General features: G+C 43.2%; 1 protein-coding gene and 1 non-coding gene across 2 annotated transcripts; one reads left to right on the top strand and one right to left on the bottom strand.

The window, feature by feature from the left end:
* The first annotated feature begins 1,321 nt into the window (after window positions 1-1,321).
* LOC106565603 (transmembrane and coiled-coil domains protein 2) lies at window positions 1,322-17,545 on the top strand. Its single transcript, XM_014132907.3, has 4 exons — window positions 1,322-1,366; window positions 15,667-16,077; window positions 16,305-16,994; window positions 17,150-17,545. The coding sequence occupies exons 1-4, from the start codon at window positions 1,322-1,324 to the stop codon at window positions 17,447-17,449; spliced, it is 1,446 nt and encodes a 481-aa protein (XP_013988382.3). The 3' UTR covers window positions 17,450-17,545.
* Window positions 6,483-6,555, bottom strand: trnaf-gaa (transfer RNA phenylalanine (anticodon GAA)). The gene has a single exon. It is a non-coding gene; the product is annotated as a tRNA-Phe (tRNA).
* Window positions 17,546-18,407: the final 862 nt, after the last annotated feature.

The raw sequence follows: 18,407 nt of genomic DNA, 5'->3' as shown, positions 1-18,407 counted from the left end.
GAATGCTAAAGAAGCCAATCTTACTGAAGCATGTATCACTCGTTGGCCTATCCCTCTGTGCTGACACAGATCCACTACTTACAGGGATCCTCTCAGGATCCTTCAACCTTGACCCATCCTCTTCTACTTTCTTCACTGCCTCAGCATACGACCGTTCTGCACTACTCTGACTCTGGCCACCTCCATCTGCCTCTCTCGCACCGGACTTCCGATCCGTAGCAACATAGGCACGCCTACAGTTGACACACACAACTTTCTCCTCCAAAACTACACAATCCTTGGTCCCATGCCCTCTTGCACACTTCCCACATCTTGGAATCTCCCTTCCTACACACGGTTGCGACATGACCATAAACGTTGCACCTGAAACACCGCAGTGGATTCGGCACAAAAGCTCTAACAGGATAACTGATATATCTGATATACTATATACTGCTATAGTTAAAAACTCAGACTCAAAAACTCAAAACGACTGACAGGGATTCCTCTGTTTCACCACCGGGTCTGCGTCGCACCAAACGGCGGGCACCACAAACATCAGGAATCCTCAAGCGCAATTGCTCCATCTGTACACTACCCCAGAAATCACTCCTTTCATCAATGGTACCCTACTCCTAAGCGCAAAGCAAGAAACAGATATTGACGCAAGTTGCGTGACATGGAGCACCCGCTCCCTCTGGTCCGAAGAAACACAAACAAATATCATAAATCCACTACAGCTTACCTTCACTGATTCGACTGCACCCAACTCCTTTCCTACCCACCCTGAAACTAGAAATGGATCCGCCAAAAGGCAAGGATATACTTTCTCCAAAAATGTCACTCCTACTGGACCAGATTCTTCTTTATCATGTCCATCGATGCCAGTCTCCGAGCTTTACACCACACCTTCCACCTCACTTAACTCGCCCTCATTCCCTTCCATTTCAACTGCAGAACTCTGGCGCACAGCTCACTCTTTTTGCACTTGACACCAATCTCTTCGACACCCTGTCTCCATTTGTATCGTCATCTTCCTCAAATTCAAATCCAACCTCTGCTTCCTCTTTTTTCCCTCCATTCCTCCTCAGAAATCCACCTTTCTGTGTCCCTGTCCCAATATTCCTCTTCTCCCGACATTGCTTGCCACAGACTGCCTCATTCCCTGACAAATATGGCACTGGTCAATATTTGTGTTACACCAACTAGGAGGTTGACTCTGATGGGAACTCACCCAATAACCAGGAGTGATACAGTAAGTCTTAAGAAACAGGAACAACGGCTTAAGAAACAGGAACAACGGCAGCTAACAGAGTAGTGACAGTTTAAACACACACTGACCATGACCGTGGAGATCAACACTGCCACTGCCAACAGGTGCTCTCAGGTCAGAGGTCAAAAGTAAGATGGTAAGGAGTAGGGTGTCCACACAGCAAATTGACCAGTGTAACCTCGAGTAGATTTTTTTATGTAACATGTCTAGTGTTAACTCTCTAGTAGTGAAATTAACACTCAGTGGTATAAAAGGGAAAGGGGGATACCTAGTCTGTTGTACAACTGAATGCATTCAACTGAAATGTGTCTTCCGCATTTAACCCAACCCCTCTGAATCAAGAACCCCAGTGTTGATGTTAACCAGTGTTGAGTGTCAGGTTGTGATGGTTTCAGTTTTACTCTATCCATCATCATATTTCCCAGCATGCTCTATTGCAGCTAGATTTTTTTGGGGATTGTTTTTAATATCTGTGTTTTTGCATTTACATTGATTGATTAATATAATGCGACACAAAGATAAATAATATACATTTTTATAAACAAATCCAATCAGTTAGTTACAAATGGTTGTTCCAGTTTAAATGGGGTTTTTGACTCGTACCCTACTAGTCCGGAGCCTGCTGGGTTTCTGTTCTACCTGATCATTAAATGCACCCACTTGGTGTCCCAGGTCTAAAACCAGTCCCTGATTAGAGGGGAACAATGAAAAAACACAGTGGAACTGGCTTTGAGGCCAGATTTGAGTTTGAGGGGTTTAGGTCAATGTTCCTAACCCTGACAGGCATTCTGAATACAGGTTGCGAACGAATACAAATTCCAGCTGTTGGATATCTTAACTCTGGCTGGGTTCCAACGGGAATTACACATCACTTTGCAAGTCAGTATAATGTGACTTGCAGGCCGATATGTCGCTTGTAAACCAGGAGGTTGCTAACACCAATGTGTTAGGGTAAAACTTGGCCATGCAGTTGCCTAGAACCACATGTACTGTACACATACTGAGAAGAATAGCAGAAGGCGGTTTGAAATTCGGAATGCAAAAGTCTGGACAAGGAAAAATTATGTGTGTTACGGGTTGGGGAAAGATGCCAACTTAATACTTTCGCAAACCGTGGCTTTGGACAGGGGTTGAGACTGTTACATAATAAGACCCCAGTTATTAGAGGAGACCGATATAGAGTCAGGCTTTGCTTGGATTATGACCAAGATTGGAACTTTACACATGAGCCAGTCAGGGTGATTTTAAAGTAGAGCAACCCACCAAACACCTCTTCACAGTCCACACTAACAGAACACACACACACACACACCACATTTTCTAAGCCTACATCTAACCATTCCCACAAGCACATTCATAGACATAATACAGATGGATAAACATCTCTGTATTACACGCACGCATACAGACAGTCATCATGTCTCATGTCAATTCTAGGGTGCACTGGGTATAGTCTCTTCCTGGAAAGGTATGTATTAATTAACTAATGAGTGGCTCCCTAACACACACTGATAAAGAGACCAATAAGGAGAGAAACAAGCCAGAGAAAGAGAGACAGACAAAGGGAGGTAAAGAAAGTGAGAAAGAGAAAATAAGTCTCCAAGGGGACAAAGGGTGTGGGATAAAGAACAGCACGTGAAATGTGAGGAGAGGAATAAAGAGGGAGTCCCCAGGGACAGAGGTAAGGACATGGGAGAGTTCTGGATACGTTGGATAGCTGCTGGAGGAGGTGGGGTGTAGTCTGGTGATCTACAGTACGGTTGGGGGATAGTAGAGAGTATGGAGTAGTTTGCAGTTGCTGTTATGTAACAGAGTTTGGTCAGTGTGTTTGCGCTACCATGTGCGGACTCTATGAACCAAAGGGTAAACCTACATACAATTACAGTGTATAGTCATACAGACCACCACACATGAACCTACACAGGGTTTAAAAAGACACACACTACACCACAGCGAATTTCATTAACAACAAATAGAGTTAAAACATCACACAGATTCATTCACTAGGGAAGCTACAGTTTTTTCCTGGAAGAGGAGCACAAGTAGATGGCACACTGACATGCACAGACACAGCTATCTTTCTTTCTGTGTATGTCTGATATATAGGCTTATATCCCTCTTTGTCTCCCATCTCTGTCGGTATAGAGACGTATAGAGATGTGGCTGACAGCTTTCAGGACTTGGTTTTAACACCTACATCTGTAGGACAAAGGGGTCATGCAAATACACTTAAGATGTTGGAAATGACAGGCAAAGGTTGGGAGGACAAAACAAGCAAAGTTAAACAAATAATAGACCCAAGGCACTTTGTGTTGTTTAGTCAGTTTGCAAGCGCTGAGTGAGCGTGTGCGTGTGTGTGCGCGAGAGAGAGAGAGAGAGAGAGAGATGTAGATGAGTGGACACAGACACAATGGAGTGATGATCCAACGTGATTCAGCTAAATCTCACATTAAGCCAGACTGAGTGAATGCCCAAAACTCACACACTGATAGACACTAGCATATTAACCCTCTCTAACACAATGAGCAGGTTCAATGAGGGTACAATCAAACCATGAAAGGCACATATTTACTTACATGTAAATGTGGCACAAGAGCTGGACAAAAAAAGAACAGCAAATAAGGTACACCTCTCATAACGTTCTGCTCCCACAAATGATCTTTAATGAAGATTATCAACCAAAACTGTCTTCGTTAGGTTAGGTACAATCATCAACCCACCCACACTCAGAACAACATTCTCCCACAGGAGACTTGACAACAGACTACAGTATACTGCACAGAGGACAACAGACAGAGGTGAAGGTCAAGAGAGACAAAGAGTTAAAATAAATATATTTGAAGGGGTGGGTCTAATCCTGAATGCTGATTGGTTAAAACCGCATTCCAGTCGAAGTCTATTCAACAAGTTACCACTGGCTAAATCTATGACGTTAAAATGACTATTTAATTCACTATCTCATCAGCCCAGCCAAGCAATTTATAAACTTGATCTCCACTATAAAATGCATCTAGACATTATTTCACATTTCTTTTAGACTACCATTTAGTTTTCAACAGTGGAGATTTGTATAAATCTTGATGTCTGTCTCTCTGACATTTGCAACATTGTTTCAATATTCAAATTTGATCTCCAGCTGTCCCAGAGTAATGAATGTGTCAGGATGAGACAGAAAGGCAGGCAGTGTTTCTCAGCAAGTGGAAATCGTGAATCAGCTGGTATCATTTTTATGGATATATACAAAAATGTTAATTAAGAAAAGGTCAAACGAAACCAAGTGCAGTTTTGAAACCAAGTTTTTCCAGCTTCAGTTTGAAGTGATTGTGTTAGTGGTGTTGTTGGCTAGCTCCTCTCTGAACAACAGTGTCCTGATGAGTGAGCACATTTTCTATGCCAGGTGAAATCGCACCTCATTAGCTCATTGTTATGGATGTACCCAAATAAATGTCACTAGAAAACAGCTTAAACAAATGAAAATGCGGCTACTTTGCTGTTATTCTGGCTGCACTTTTTGACGTGAAGGTAAGTTAGCCGTAGTTGGCTAGCTAGCAAGTAAGGGATAAGAAGTTTGGCAATTGAATGTTTAGAACGAACGACTGGGTCGTGTCCATACAGTGCATTCGGAAAGTATTCAGACCCCTTCCCTTTTTCCACATTTTGTTACGTTACAGCCTTATTCTAAAATGGATTAAAGTAAATGTTTTCCTCATCAATCTAGACACAATACCGCATAATGACAAAGGGAAAACTGTTTTTATAAATGTTTGCAAATGTATTAAAATTCAAAAACAGATAAGTTATTTACATAAGTATTCAGAACCTTTGCTTTGAGTCTTGAAATTGAGCTCAGGTGCATCCTTTTTCCATTGATCATCCTTGAGACGTTTCTACAACTTGATTGGACGTGATTTGGAAAGGCACATACACCTGTCTACAGTATATAAGGTCCCACAGCTGACAGTTCATGTCAGAGCTAAAACCAAGTCGTGAGGTGGAAGGAATTGTCCGAGACAGGATTGTGTCGAGGCAGATCTGGGGAAGGGTACCAAAACATTTATGCAGCATTGAAGGTCCCCAAGAACACAGTGGTCTCAATCATTCTTAAATGGAAAAAGTTTAGAATCACCAAGACTCTTCCTAGAGCTGGCCGTCCAGCCAAATGGAGCAATCGGTGGAGAAGGGCCTTGGTCAGGAAGATGACCAAGAACCCGATGGTCACTCTGACAGAGCTCCAGAGTTCCTCTGTGGAGATGGGAGAACGTTCCAGAAGGACAACCATCTCTGCAGTACTCTACCATTCAGGCCTTTATGGTAGAGTGGCCAGACGGAAGTTGGAGTTTGCCAAAAGGCATCTAAAGGACTCTCAGACCATGAGAAACAAGGTTCTCTGGTCTGATGAAAGCAAGATTGAACTCTTTAGCCTGAATGCCAAGCGTCACGTCTGGAGGACACCGTGGCACAATCCCTACGGTGAAGCTTGGTGGTGGCAGCATCATGCTTTGGGGATTTTTTTCAGTGGCAGAGACTGGGAGATTAGTCAGGATCGAGGCAAAGATGAACGGAGCAAAGTACAGAGAGATCCTTGATGAAAACCTACTCCAGAGCGCTCAGGACATCACACTGGGGCGAAGGTTCAACCTTCCAGCAGGACAACAACCCTAAGCACAGCCAAGACAAAGCAGCCAAGACAAAGCAGGAGTGGCTTCGGATCAGGTCTCTGAAGTGGCCCAGCCAGAGGCCAGACTTGAACCCGATGATAGGAAGAATGATAGGAACCATTTCCCTGTTTGACCACTAGGTTTTATGGGTATTATGACTCATACTGTGGTACTCTATGGCCCTGTACATTTTTACATTTACATTTAAGTCATTTAGCAGACGCTCTTATCCAGAGCGACTTACAAATTGGTGTAGGCACTGTAAATATAATGTGCAACAGTAAATTAATAGGTCAAAACTGGTGAAATTGTGTAACTTCATATTTTGAGGCTGCTTTATTGACTACAGAATTTACAAGGGAATTACTACTTGATTAATTACATGATAGGATAGTTATTATGCAATGTAATAGGATTATTCAAAATTCCTAGCAACATTTGCTCCATTAGCTGATAATAGGGTAAATTCTTGAAGTAGGTCTAAATTAAAAACCTGTACTCAAAAACATATATGACCTACTGTGGTTATTACACAAGAGAAACGGGGTGGAAAAGGGTTGACACCGCTCTGCTGCCGAAACCCGGGATCGAACCAGGGACCTTTAGATCTTCAGTCTAACGCTCTCCCAACTGAGCTATTTCGGCGCTCTATATAGTAAGCCATCAGTAAGTATATTAAACGGTCAAATGTACAATACCGGGAGTGGCCACATGGTGCTGCTCAAACTCCAACAATAACCTGGTCGTCAACTTCAGAGCAAGGAAGGACACTTCGTAATATACACTAAACAAAAATAAACCGCAACATTTAAAATTTTGGGCTCATGTTTCACGAGCTGAAATTAAAAAAAAAATACAACATTTCCATACGCACAAAAAGCTTATTTCTCTCGAATTATGTGCACAAATTTGTTTACATCCCTGTTAATGAGCATTTCTCCTTTTCCATCCACCTGACAGGTGTGGCATACCAAGAAACTGATTAAAGAGGATGATCATTACACAGGTGCACCTTGTGCTGGGGGTCAATAAAAGGCCACTTTAAAATGTGCAGTTTTGTCACACAACAAAATGCCACAGATGTCTGAAGTTTTGAGGGAGTGTGCAATTGGCATGCTGACTTGACTGCAGGAATGTCCACCAGAGCTGTTGCCAGAGATGTAATGTTCATTTCTTTATCATAAGCTGCCTCCAACATCATTTTAGAGAATTTGGCAGTACTTCCAACCCGGCCTCACAACCGCAGACCACATGTAACCACCCAGCGCCTCCACATCCAGCTTCTTCACCTGCAGGATCGTCTGAGGGGGGAGCTGAGGAGTATTTGTCTGTAATAAATCCCTTTTGTGTGGAATAACCCATTCCTATTGGCTGAGCCTATCTCCCCAGTGGGTGGGCCTGGCTGCCAAGTGGGTGGGTCCTATGCCCTCTAAGGCTGCACCCCCTGCCCAGTCATGTGAAATCCATAGATTAGGGTCTAATGGATTTATTTAATTGGCTGATTTCCTTATAGGAACTGTAAATCAAAATGCAATTTCATTAATCAAGTGTGTTTGCTAGGGGTGAAGAAAAAGTGTGACACCAATCGGGCCCTAGAGAACTGATTACCCACTCCTGTGCTAAAGGCTTGAGCAGAGACCCCTTTCTGTGTTTGCAAACATTGCCGCACGAGGGCGATGCGCGCAAATTGGTGGCAGAATACGAAGGAGCTCTTATATAACGCCGGCAAAAAAAGAATCCTCTATTTACATGTCGTTTATGAGTGCATTTCACACTACTTTTGGATTATAATTGGATTTTCAGGCTCATTTCAAAATTCTGTTTAATGTCATTTTTTGGGTCATCATCGCAAATCAACTGCATTATACTTAAAAAGAACTTCCAACCAGTAAAATGTATCTTTGGCTAGCTTTTGCACAGCCTATGTCAATGAGCGTTAACATTCTAGCTAACAACTGCTGCATCCAAAATAGTTATTTTGCAAAGATCACAACCAAATATAATATTAGCGACTGTTCAAGCAATATTAAAAACATCATTGTAAGGATATGAGAACCTCAAACATGTATTTTGCTTAGAAGTAATACAAACGAAAATATAGGCTATGTTGAATGGGTGCAGATGGCGATGGCTTTCTTACTGTAGCAAAGAGTCGCGCGCATCTGTCAGTGTTTCGTGTACTGGAAAGGGGTCTAGTGTATTTTATTTACGCACCCTGACAACGGTGAGTCGAGGCTCGGAAATGTCTGGTAGCGACAATCAATGTCGTTCGCTTCCAAGCGTTGCACTCACCAACCAATCAAGAAGCTACCAACAATTGGCCAATCAGACCAGAGCTGTGGAATTGGCCAATTGAGTTAGAGCTAGGGCGGGACCTAGAAGGGGCGCATAGCTCCTCTCTTTCGTAGTGTTCCACAGGTCAGGCACAAATAGTACAATGGGACAGATATTTCACCGGATGTATAAATGTGAAGCATTCACTTGGCGTTTCCACTCACTACCAAATATGTTGGTGAGAGGAAGCCCGGTGGCCGGCAGTGGAAGATGGGATGAAACAAGATGGGATGGGATGGAACAAGATGGATTTTGGCCGACATTCTGCAAATGTTCTCATCGATGCAACATTTGATCTCAATACAGTATACTGTTCCCAAAACTAGAATATGTTACCAAAAGATTGGACTACGTTTTATAGACTTTACCCTTTGCCAAAGTTCCCAAAAATTACGTTGATTAGAAGGAGTGCAAGGGTGAATTGATTTTGCACACGCGCACCTCTGAGTAGACGTTCCCTAACGGAAATATGCAAATACATGCTAGAATGAGCAAATAGGATCTCACTAGCAGGCTAGATCGTTCTTGGCTCTGTCCCCCTCCTTGTTTGTTCTGCCCACTATGACTCATATGTTCCCATTGGAAACGACAGGCTGTGGTCTATCTTAGTTTAGATATAAACGTCTTTGGCTAAAGACAGATTACGCAACAACCAATGGTTGCGTACTACGTCATTGACTGTGTCATCGACTGACAAAATGCTATAACATATGATGTGGTTAGCTGATGATTAAAATACCTATCCAGGCGTTGTAAGATCTTTCACGCTTCAGAAACATCTAAGCCTAGGAACGTGGCTTTCCTGTTTCATGAATGCAATTCATCTTGAAAGTTTAAAACTTTAGCGGCTTATGCTATCTTTTTTTAGCACAATGTTGTATGTGTCTTGCAGGTCTTTACATGTTTGTAGTGTAAAGAGAGAAACAAATAAAACAGGGTAAAATCCTACAAATTGATCGAATACTCATAGAGCCCTCGGAAGATGTTTTGAGTTGGGGTTGCAGGGGTGAGGGACATAAAGTTGAGCACAGGTGTTTTTAGGATTTCCACACATGGGGATTCTTTTGTTGTCGCAGGGTTCCCCCAAAAATTATATTTTATTAACACATTTCATGCAATTCTACATAATTTACATGACAGAAGACATTAGCAGAATATTTTTTTAAATGACAGAAACGAGTGGCTACTCCGCCACTGACAAGCTGAGATCAACAGAAACGACCTGGTCTTGAATGTAAACAATATCCCGATATTGAGGGAATTTATAGGCTTACGAGTGTTTTAGCAATGCATCATTCTTTCAACGGCTGAAGATGTAACATGCGCTTCCCAAAACACCACGCAGAAAGATTGGTAACAGAAAGAACGTTTTCTAAGTGTATTGTTGGAGCATGTATCCATAGTGATAGGATTGAAAGAAAGGCAGCGATGCCCTCGGATCAGATTTCTCCGTTCACATCTTACCGGAACATAATTATTCCACAATACTGATGACGGATCAGCTACTATACTGAACAAAAATTAAAAACGCAACATGCAACAATTTCAAAGATTTTACTGAGTTACAGTTCATATAAGGAAATTAGTCAATTGAAATAAATTAATTGGGCCCTAGTCTATGGATTTTACATGACTGGGGTGCAGCCAAGCCATGTGTGGGCTTCACCTGTGGGATTGTCTGGAGGAGGTGGGGGAGGGTGCTGAGGAATATTTTTTCTGTCTGTAATAAAGTATTTTCGATTGCCTGGGCCTGTCTGCCCAGATGTGGAGGTCCTGGGCTGGCGTGGTTCAATGTGATCTGTGGTTGAGGCCCATTGGACGTACTACCAAATTCTCTAAAATGACATTGGAGGCAGTTTATGGTAGAGAAATTAACATTCAATTCTCTGGCAACAGCTCTGATTGTCAAGGCTCAGGACGAAGACCCATATGCAGACAGTTTCGAAGTAACAAAAGTTTATTACAAAAACGGGGGCAGGCAAACAACAGGTCCAGGGCAGGCAGAGGTCAGTAATCCAGAGCAGAGTCCGAAAGGTACAGAACGGCAGGGTCAGGGCAGGCAGATGTCCGTAATCCAGGGTGGTGTGACAAGGTTTTGAACGGCAGGCAGGCTCAGGGTCAGGGCAGGCAGAACGGTCGAAAACAGGAACCAGACAAGGACAGGCGTAAGGAAAAAAATGCCAGTAGGCTTTACAAGACAAAACGAATTGTCAACAGAGAACATAGGTATAAATACACTGGGGATAATGCGGAAGATGGGCGACACCTGGAGGGGGGTATAGACAAGCACAAAGACAGGTGAAACAAATCAGGGTGTGACACTGATGGAGATTCCTGCAGTCAGCATGCTAATTGCACCTGCCCTCAAAACTTGGTGCATCTGTGATCATGCTGTTTAATCAGCTTCTTGATATGCCACACGTGTTAGGTGGATGGATTATCTTGGAAAAGGTGAAAGGCCCACTAACAGGGTTATAAACAAATTTGAGAGAAATAAGCTTTTTGTGCATATGGAACATTTCTGGAGTTTTTTTTATTTCAGCTCAGAAATATATTATTGCCTATATGGCTACAAATATTGAGGCGGCTTATTCGAATGTTTAGCTTACCCTATAATAATGCACTAAATCGTAGATTTGACATCATTGCGCACGTTGTTACACAACATTAAATATATTGAGGCAAAAATTACAGATAGGAGCCTACAATTAGCTAAATCAAACTCAGTTGAATGAACATGAAATTGATTTCAATATGATTGAAATAGGCCTATCGAGCCTATTGTATTTATCTTTTAATGCAGTCATCTCAGGTTTCATTTCAAGCATAATTTTATTGTTAACTGGTTTGTAACAATTGCAAAGGCATTGGCAACTTTGTATGTATTTGTAGTCAACTTAGTTCTGAAGTGATCTGCTGTCAGAGAGACAGAGATACGTCTTGATTCTATGTCTAGTGGAGTTCTTGTGTGTGCACTACATGAAACAACAGATAGTCCCCTCCAAAAAATCTAAAGGAAGTTTGTTCTATATTGCGTTCGGAAATTATTAAGACCGCTTGACTTTTTCCACATTTTGTAACGTTACAGCCTTATTCTAAAATTGATTAAATAACAAAACATGTATTTAACCCATTATTTTTTACACTAAATAGTCTCCATGTATACTTCCATAGATTATTTCTTCAACTGGTACCACGGGACCGTCAGATGAGTCTTGTGAGGCCTGTGGGCATCCTAGAGAAAAACATGTATGTGTTTGTGAGTCTCACCTGCACACAGAGGGGTCGTATTAGTCTGTAGCCCAAACTGTTCGGACGCTACAGACAGAAGTTGGCAGATCGGCTGTACCAACGTCAGACGAATCCCAAGACGCGTGTGGGGGTCGTAGAGCAAAATGGAGGACACCATCGTGAGAGTCTCATCTTTCCACAGAGGAAAGAGTTTGTAGGCCAAACCGTTTGGACGCTACAGATGATTTTGTGAGGAGACCGATTTTCGGAATGTCTCATGGTCTGACAAACAGAGCTCTAGCTCTGTCACCTTTCACCACAGATGCGGAAGTGTTACATAGGCAGATGCGGTGGATTGAGAAGCATCCAATGTAAAAAAAAACAACAGGTATCTCTAGTTTAAACTGAGAGACTTTGATGGGGATTTTTTATGATGCTAATTAGATTTCCGCGGGGGCGCCGACATCGACTTTAGAGGGTTAACAATACTCCTACAAAGGTTCGTATGACGAACTTAGCCTTAAGATGATTTTGAGAAACCGGGCCCAGGCCAATGAAGAGACACACAGATTGTACAATATTAGGAGGAAATATATCAATTATAGGCTACAGTAGGCTACTAGATAAACTAGGCACTGACTTACCTAATGATGAAGATGAAGTCTAAGCTACTCACCGGTGATGGCCATTGTGCTTGTGCCAATAGCCTATCACAACATAAGCTACTTTGAAAAACAGTGCTGTTCGGTCAAATTGAGGTTGTTGACTGACATCCGCAACAAAACATAAAAGTATAATCCATAGATGGCAGTCCTTATACATGGCATTTTGTTACACAAGCATTTGGAAAGTATTCAGACCCCTTGACTTTTTCCACATTTTGTTACATTACAGCCTTATTGTCACATGTGCTCCTTCTCTGGCCTCTAGGTCACCAGGCTGCTTGTTATGGCGCACACCTGTCATCAGACTCACCTGGACTCCATCACTTCCCTGATTACCTTCCCTATATATGTCACTTCCTTTGGTTCCTTCCCCAGGCGTTATTGTCTCTGTTCCTCTGTCATGTCTGTGCGTTGTTTGTGTTTTCTTGTTTTGTATTATGTTACATTTATTTATTAAAACACTCCCTCCCTGAACTTGCTTCCCAACTCCCAGCACGCTCGTTACATTTATTCTAAATGAATGAATTAAAATGTTTTTCCCTCATCAATCTACACACAATACCCCATAATGACAACTAAAACCGATTTGTCATTTTTACAAATGCATGCATAAAATTAAAATAAACTGAAATAGCTTTTACATAAGTATTCAGACCATTAACTCAGTACTTTGTTGAAGCACCCAGCGATTACAGCCTCGAGTCTTCTTGGGTATGTCGCTACAAGCTTGGCACACCTGTATTTGGGGAGTTTCTCCCATTCTTCTGTGCAGATCCTCTCAAGCTCTGTCAGGTTGGATGGGGAGCGTCGTTGCACAGCAATTTTCAGGTCTCTCCAGAGATGTTCGATCGGGTTCAAGTCCGGCCTCTGGCTGGGTCACTCAAGGACATTCAGAGACTTGTCCCGAAGCCACTCCTGCGTTGTCTTGGCTGTGTGCTTAGGGTCGTTGTCCTGTTGGAAGGGGAACCTTCGTCCCAGTGTGATGTCCTGAACGCTCTGGAGCAGGTTTTCATCAAGGATCTCTCAGTACTTTGCTCTGTTCATCTTTCCCTCGATCCTGACTAGTCTGCCAGTCCCTGCCGCTGAAAAACATCCCCACAGTATGATGTGTCCACCACCAGGCTTCACCGTAGGGATAGTGCCGGGGTTTCTTCCAGACGTGACGCTTGGCATTCAGGCCAAATAGTTCAATCTTGGTTTCATCAGACCAGAGAATCTTGTTTCTCATGGTCTAATAGTCCTTTAGTTGCCTTTTGGCAAACTCCAAGCGAGCTGTCATGTGCCTTTTACTGAGGAGTGGCTTCCGTCTGGCCACTCTACCATAAAGGCCTGATTGGTGGAGTGCTGCAGAGATTGGTTGTCCTTCTGGAAGGTTCTACCATCTCCACAGAGGAACTTCAGTATGCTGTCAGAGTGATCATCGGGTTCTTGGTCACCTCCCTTACCAAGGCCCTTCTCCCCCAATTGCTCAGTTTAGCCAGGAGGCCAGCTCTAGGAAGAGCCTTGGGGGTTCCAAACTTCTTCCGTTTAAGAATGATGGAGGCCACTGTGTTGTTGGTGACCGTCAATGCTGCAGAAATTTTTTGGTACCCTTCCCCAGATCTGTCCCTCGACAAAATCCTGTTTCGGAACTCTACGGACAATTCCTTCAACCTCATGGCTTGGTTTTTGCTCTGACATGCATTATCAACTGTAGGACCTTAGGCACACACCTGTCTATATATCTATATAACAGGTGGACTCCAATCAAGTTGTAGAAACATCTCAAGGATGATCAATGGATACAGGATGCACCCAAACTCAATTTCGAGTCTCATAGCAAAGGATCTGAATACTTATGTAAACAAGGTATTTTTAAAAACCTGTTTTCTCTTTGTCATTATGGGGTATTGTGTGTAGATTGATGAGAAAAAAGATATACCGTAATTTCCGGACTATTAAGCGCACCTGAATATAAGCCGCACCCACTGAATAAAAAAATATATATTATTTTGAACATAAATAAGCCGCACATGTCTATAAGCCGCAGGTGCCTACCGGTACATTGAAACAAATGAACTTTACACAGGCTTTAACGAAACACGGCTTGTAACAAAAATAAAAAAAACAGCAGTAAGCTTTAGTTGTCTTTTTTTGCACTGAGTCAATTCCTCACGCTGCTGTTTCCAACGTCTTATCATCGACTCATTAAGACCAAGCTCCCGTGCAGCAGCTCTATTTCCTTTTCCAACAGCCAGATCAATCGCCTTCAACTTGAAAGCTGCATCATATGCATTTCTCCGTGTCTTTGCCATGATGAGGGTGACAAAATGACTACTTTAATCAGAATGATGGGAAGTTTGAGAGCACTCGATTTAATCTAAACAGTAAACAAAAAAGTTGTTTGACCTTAACCCGTTCGGCAATTTCATTGGTCTAATGAAAGCTTAATGCCGCCAAAAAACTGAGCACGTCACAGAATTAGTTTTTTTTTTTTTTTTAAATTGAAAGCGGGTAAAATCCATATATTAGCCGCGTCATTGTTTAAGCCGCGAGGTTCAAACCCTGGGAAAAAAGTTGCGGCTTATAGTCTGGAATTTACGGTATTCTACATTTTAGAATAAGGCTGTAACGTAACAAAATGTGGAAATAGTCAAGGGGTCTGAATACTTTCCGAATGCACTGTATATCATTTTGGCAAAATTATTTAAATTTATCAGAGGGTGCTGCAGCACCTCCAGCACCCCTACTTCCTGCGGCTATGCCAACATGGTGGTATCTTCTATAGTTAAATGGAATAAATCATCTGCAGATGTTCAACACATCCATGTTTGAGTGTGACAACAGTCAAGATGAAGAGCAGGCCCATCTCATCTTCCTGCTAAAAAAAAAACTATGTTGTTTAGATCTGTGTCATAATCAATGTAATTACCATAAAGATACATTCTATTGCATTCCTTTTCCATTAAAGGAACAGCCTGTAACCTGGTGATGTCATAAGTGGTCTACAAAACTATTTTAGCTATGCAGCTATTGGTCCTTCATTTTTTTTGTTAAGGTAAGACAGTTGTGCTCATATTCTCCCAAAATCAACGGGATGCTACATTAATTGAAATTACCAATGAACGGTTGGAAATCTTAGATTGTGGTTCAAAGAATATATAATTATCAATTGATAATACAGATGTTTGTCCATATCATGTAACTGTTGTTTCTTCACAATGAAAAACATAATTCTGATTAGAATCAAGGCACTGTAAATCATGATTTCCTAGTTTAGCAGCCTATGTGAAAATTGTATTTATGTGAACATTTTATGTATTGAGCACCTAGTCCTGTTTGAAGGCAGCTCTGTCAGGAAATGTCTGCATATGAGGCTGGGGTTGGGCAAGGAAAAACAACAACAAAAAAGAAATCACCAGATCTGTCATTGTGATGCGTTTTCTGCTTTAAAAGGAACATTTTACCATATAATGCTGCAATGTAATCAATCATGCTCACTCCACTCTGTCTCTTTGTCTGTACTCTGTCACCCCGCCCCCCTTAGCTGGATAAGAGTGAGGTGACAACGTTTGACCTGCCCCTCTCAGCCAGCCATGGCGCCACTGACGCCTCTGCCTCTAACATCAGCGTGGATGGAGCAGGGGCTGTGGCCGGGGTGGAAGCTCTGGCCGGGGGGGCTGAAGTGTCAGTGGTCGCCGAGGCCCAGCGGACACGGGCTGCTCTAGAGCAGCTACAGCAGAAGATCCTGAAGAGCATTGAGCAGATTCGGATAGAACAGGAGGCACGAAACGACAACGTGGCAGAGTACTTGAAGCTGGCCCACAATGCCAACAGACATCAGGCTTTTCGTATCAAACAGGTGTTTGAGAAGAAGAACCAGAAGTCTGCACAGACCATCGCCCACCTGCACAAGAAGCTAGATCACTACCACAAGAAGCTGAAGGAGATACAGCAGGTGTGTGTGTGTGTGTGTGTGTGTGTGTGTGTGTGTGTGTGTGTGTGTGTGTGTGTGTGTGTGTGTGTGTGTGTGTGTGTGTGTGTGTGTGTGTGTGTGTGTGTGTGTGTGTGTATGAGTAAAGAGAGAGAGAAAGAAAGAAAATGAAATGAGTCGTCCATGTCTCATTGGTCTACTTTTGCGTTGACACCTTTTCCCCCATCCACATTACCTCCCTCTCCTTATAGCAAGGTCTGGGCCGGCAGCCTAAGGATGTGCTGGGGGATATGCAACAGGGGCTGAAGGATGTAGGGGCTAACGTACGAGCAGGGATCAGTAGCTTTGGTGGAGGAGTGGTGGAGGGTGTCAAAGAGGGCATGTCAGAACTCACCCAGACAGCTGTGGTGTCTAAGCCCCTGGAGTTTGTCAGCTTGATCCGCAACAAATTCGGCAGCACACACTCGCTGGAGGAAGGTGTGGAGGAGCATTCAGATGATGTACCCCTGAGTAGCAGCGTCACCTTGGCCTCCAGCTCAAAGTACAGTAGTGACGACGAGTGCTCCAGTGACTCTGTGACAGGCAGTAATTATTTCGGGACTGGGGGAGGAGGGGGGATGTTGGGGTTGGGGCCGGCCAGGCTGGACGGGAACCACCACCACAGGTCCTGGGACACTCTGCTGGAAGGCCTGCAGGAGATCAAGGCCAGCCAGGCCCACATGGAGGATGCCATCGAGGACATGAAGAGTCAGCTGCAGAGTGACTACTCCTACATGACCCAGTGCCTACAGGAAGAGAAGTACAGGTATGAGCTACTGGAGGATCAGCTGAATGACCTGACAGAGCTGCACCAGAACCAGATGTCCAACCTGATACAGGAGCTGACCAGCATGGAAGAGAAAGTGACCTACCAGTCCTATGAGAGAACCAGAGACTCTCAGGTAAAGAGGCAAAAACCTGGATGTATAAGATATACTGACACACACAAGTATGAGTGCAGAAAGGAGCCTATAGTACCCGTAAAGCTGTTGGAACTTTATGTTTGCCTGTGTTTGTATTTGTATATACATATTATGTTATGTGTGTGTCTGTACAGGAGGCGGTGGAGTCATGCATGAACCGCATCACTAGGTTAGAGCTGCAACAGCAGCAGCAGCAGATGCTCCAATGGGAGGGTGTGGAGAACGCCAATGCCCACGCCCTGCTGGGAAAACTCATCAACATCATCCTGGCTGTCATGGCTGTAGCGCTAGTGTTCGTCTCCACCCCTGTTAACTTTATCACCCCGCTCATAAAGACCAGAGCGCGCGTGGTCGCCACTGTCTTGTTGGCCCTTTTTCTGTTTATCCTCTGGAAGTACTGGGACTTCCGGGAGCTTTGGCTACTGCCAGGCTGACCCCTCCATAGGCCATCACCCACACACATTTTTTGGACTTGACCTACCACCTACACTGAAAAAAATGAAGGTTCTTAAGGTTCCTTGGAGAACTCTTGCCCGATAAATAAACTTGGAGTTAAGAGTGAGGTTCTTGACGTGGCATCTACAGTTCTTCAGAATTCTAAAAGGTTCTTGACGTGGCATCTACAGTTCTTCAGAATTCTAAAAGGTTCTTGACGTGGCATCTACAGTTCTTCAGAATTCTAAAAGGTTCTTGAAATGTATGAAAGCCTGTAGATGTGTCCCTTTCATAGTACACAGCAAATTGGCCAGAGTTTTTCATTGTAACATTTCTAGTGTTGATTCAAGAGTTACATTAACACGGTAAAGAGTTAAATTAACACTAAGTGGTGTAAAATAGACCTAGTGTTAGTGTTAATTACCAGAGTTGAACATAAACCACACCCCAGCATGCTATATTGCAGGTATATTGTTTTAATTGTTTGTTTTAAAATCTAGGTTTTTCCATGTACTTTGATTAATTAATCTTACACTACTCAAATATAAATAGCATTGTGGCCTCCTTAGTGGCGCAGTGGTCTAAGGTACTGCATCGCAGTGCTAGCTGTGCCACTAGAGAGCCTGGTTCAAGTCCAGGTTCTGTTGCAGCCCGCCGTGACCGGGAGACCCATGGGGCAGTGCACAATTGGCCCGGGTTTGGCCGGCAGGAATGTTCTTCTGCTCTAGTGACTCGTGGCGGGCTGAGTGCAATGCATGCTAACACGGTGCCAGATGTATGGCGTTTCCTCTGACACATTGGTGCGGCTGGCTTCCAGGTTAAGCGGGCATTGTGTCAAGAAGCAGTGCGGCTGGGTTGTGTTGTGTTTTGCCTCTCCCGAGTCCGTAGAGATGAGACAAGACTAACTACCAATTGGATACCATGAAAAAGGGATAAACAAAAAATAAAATTATAAGA

This window comes from Salmo salar, chromosome 12, assembly GCF_965601325.2.
Source record: "Salmo salar chromosome 12, fSalSal1, whole genome shotgun sequence".
NCBI lineage: Eukaryota > Metazoa > Chordata > Actinopteri > Salmoniformes > Salmonidae > Salmo > Salmo salar.
The sequence above is the reverse complement of the archived record's forward strand: the minus strand, read 5'-3'. Positions and strand labels throughout refer to the sequence as shown.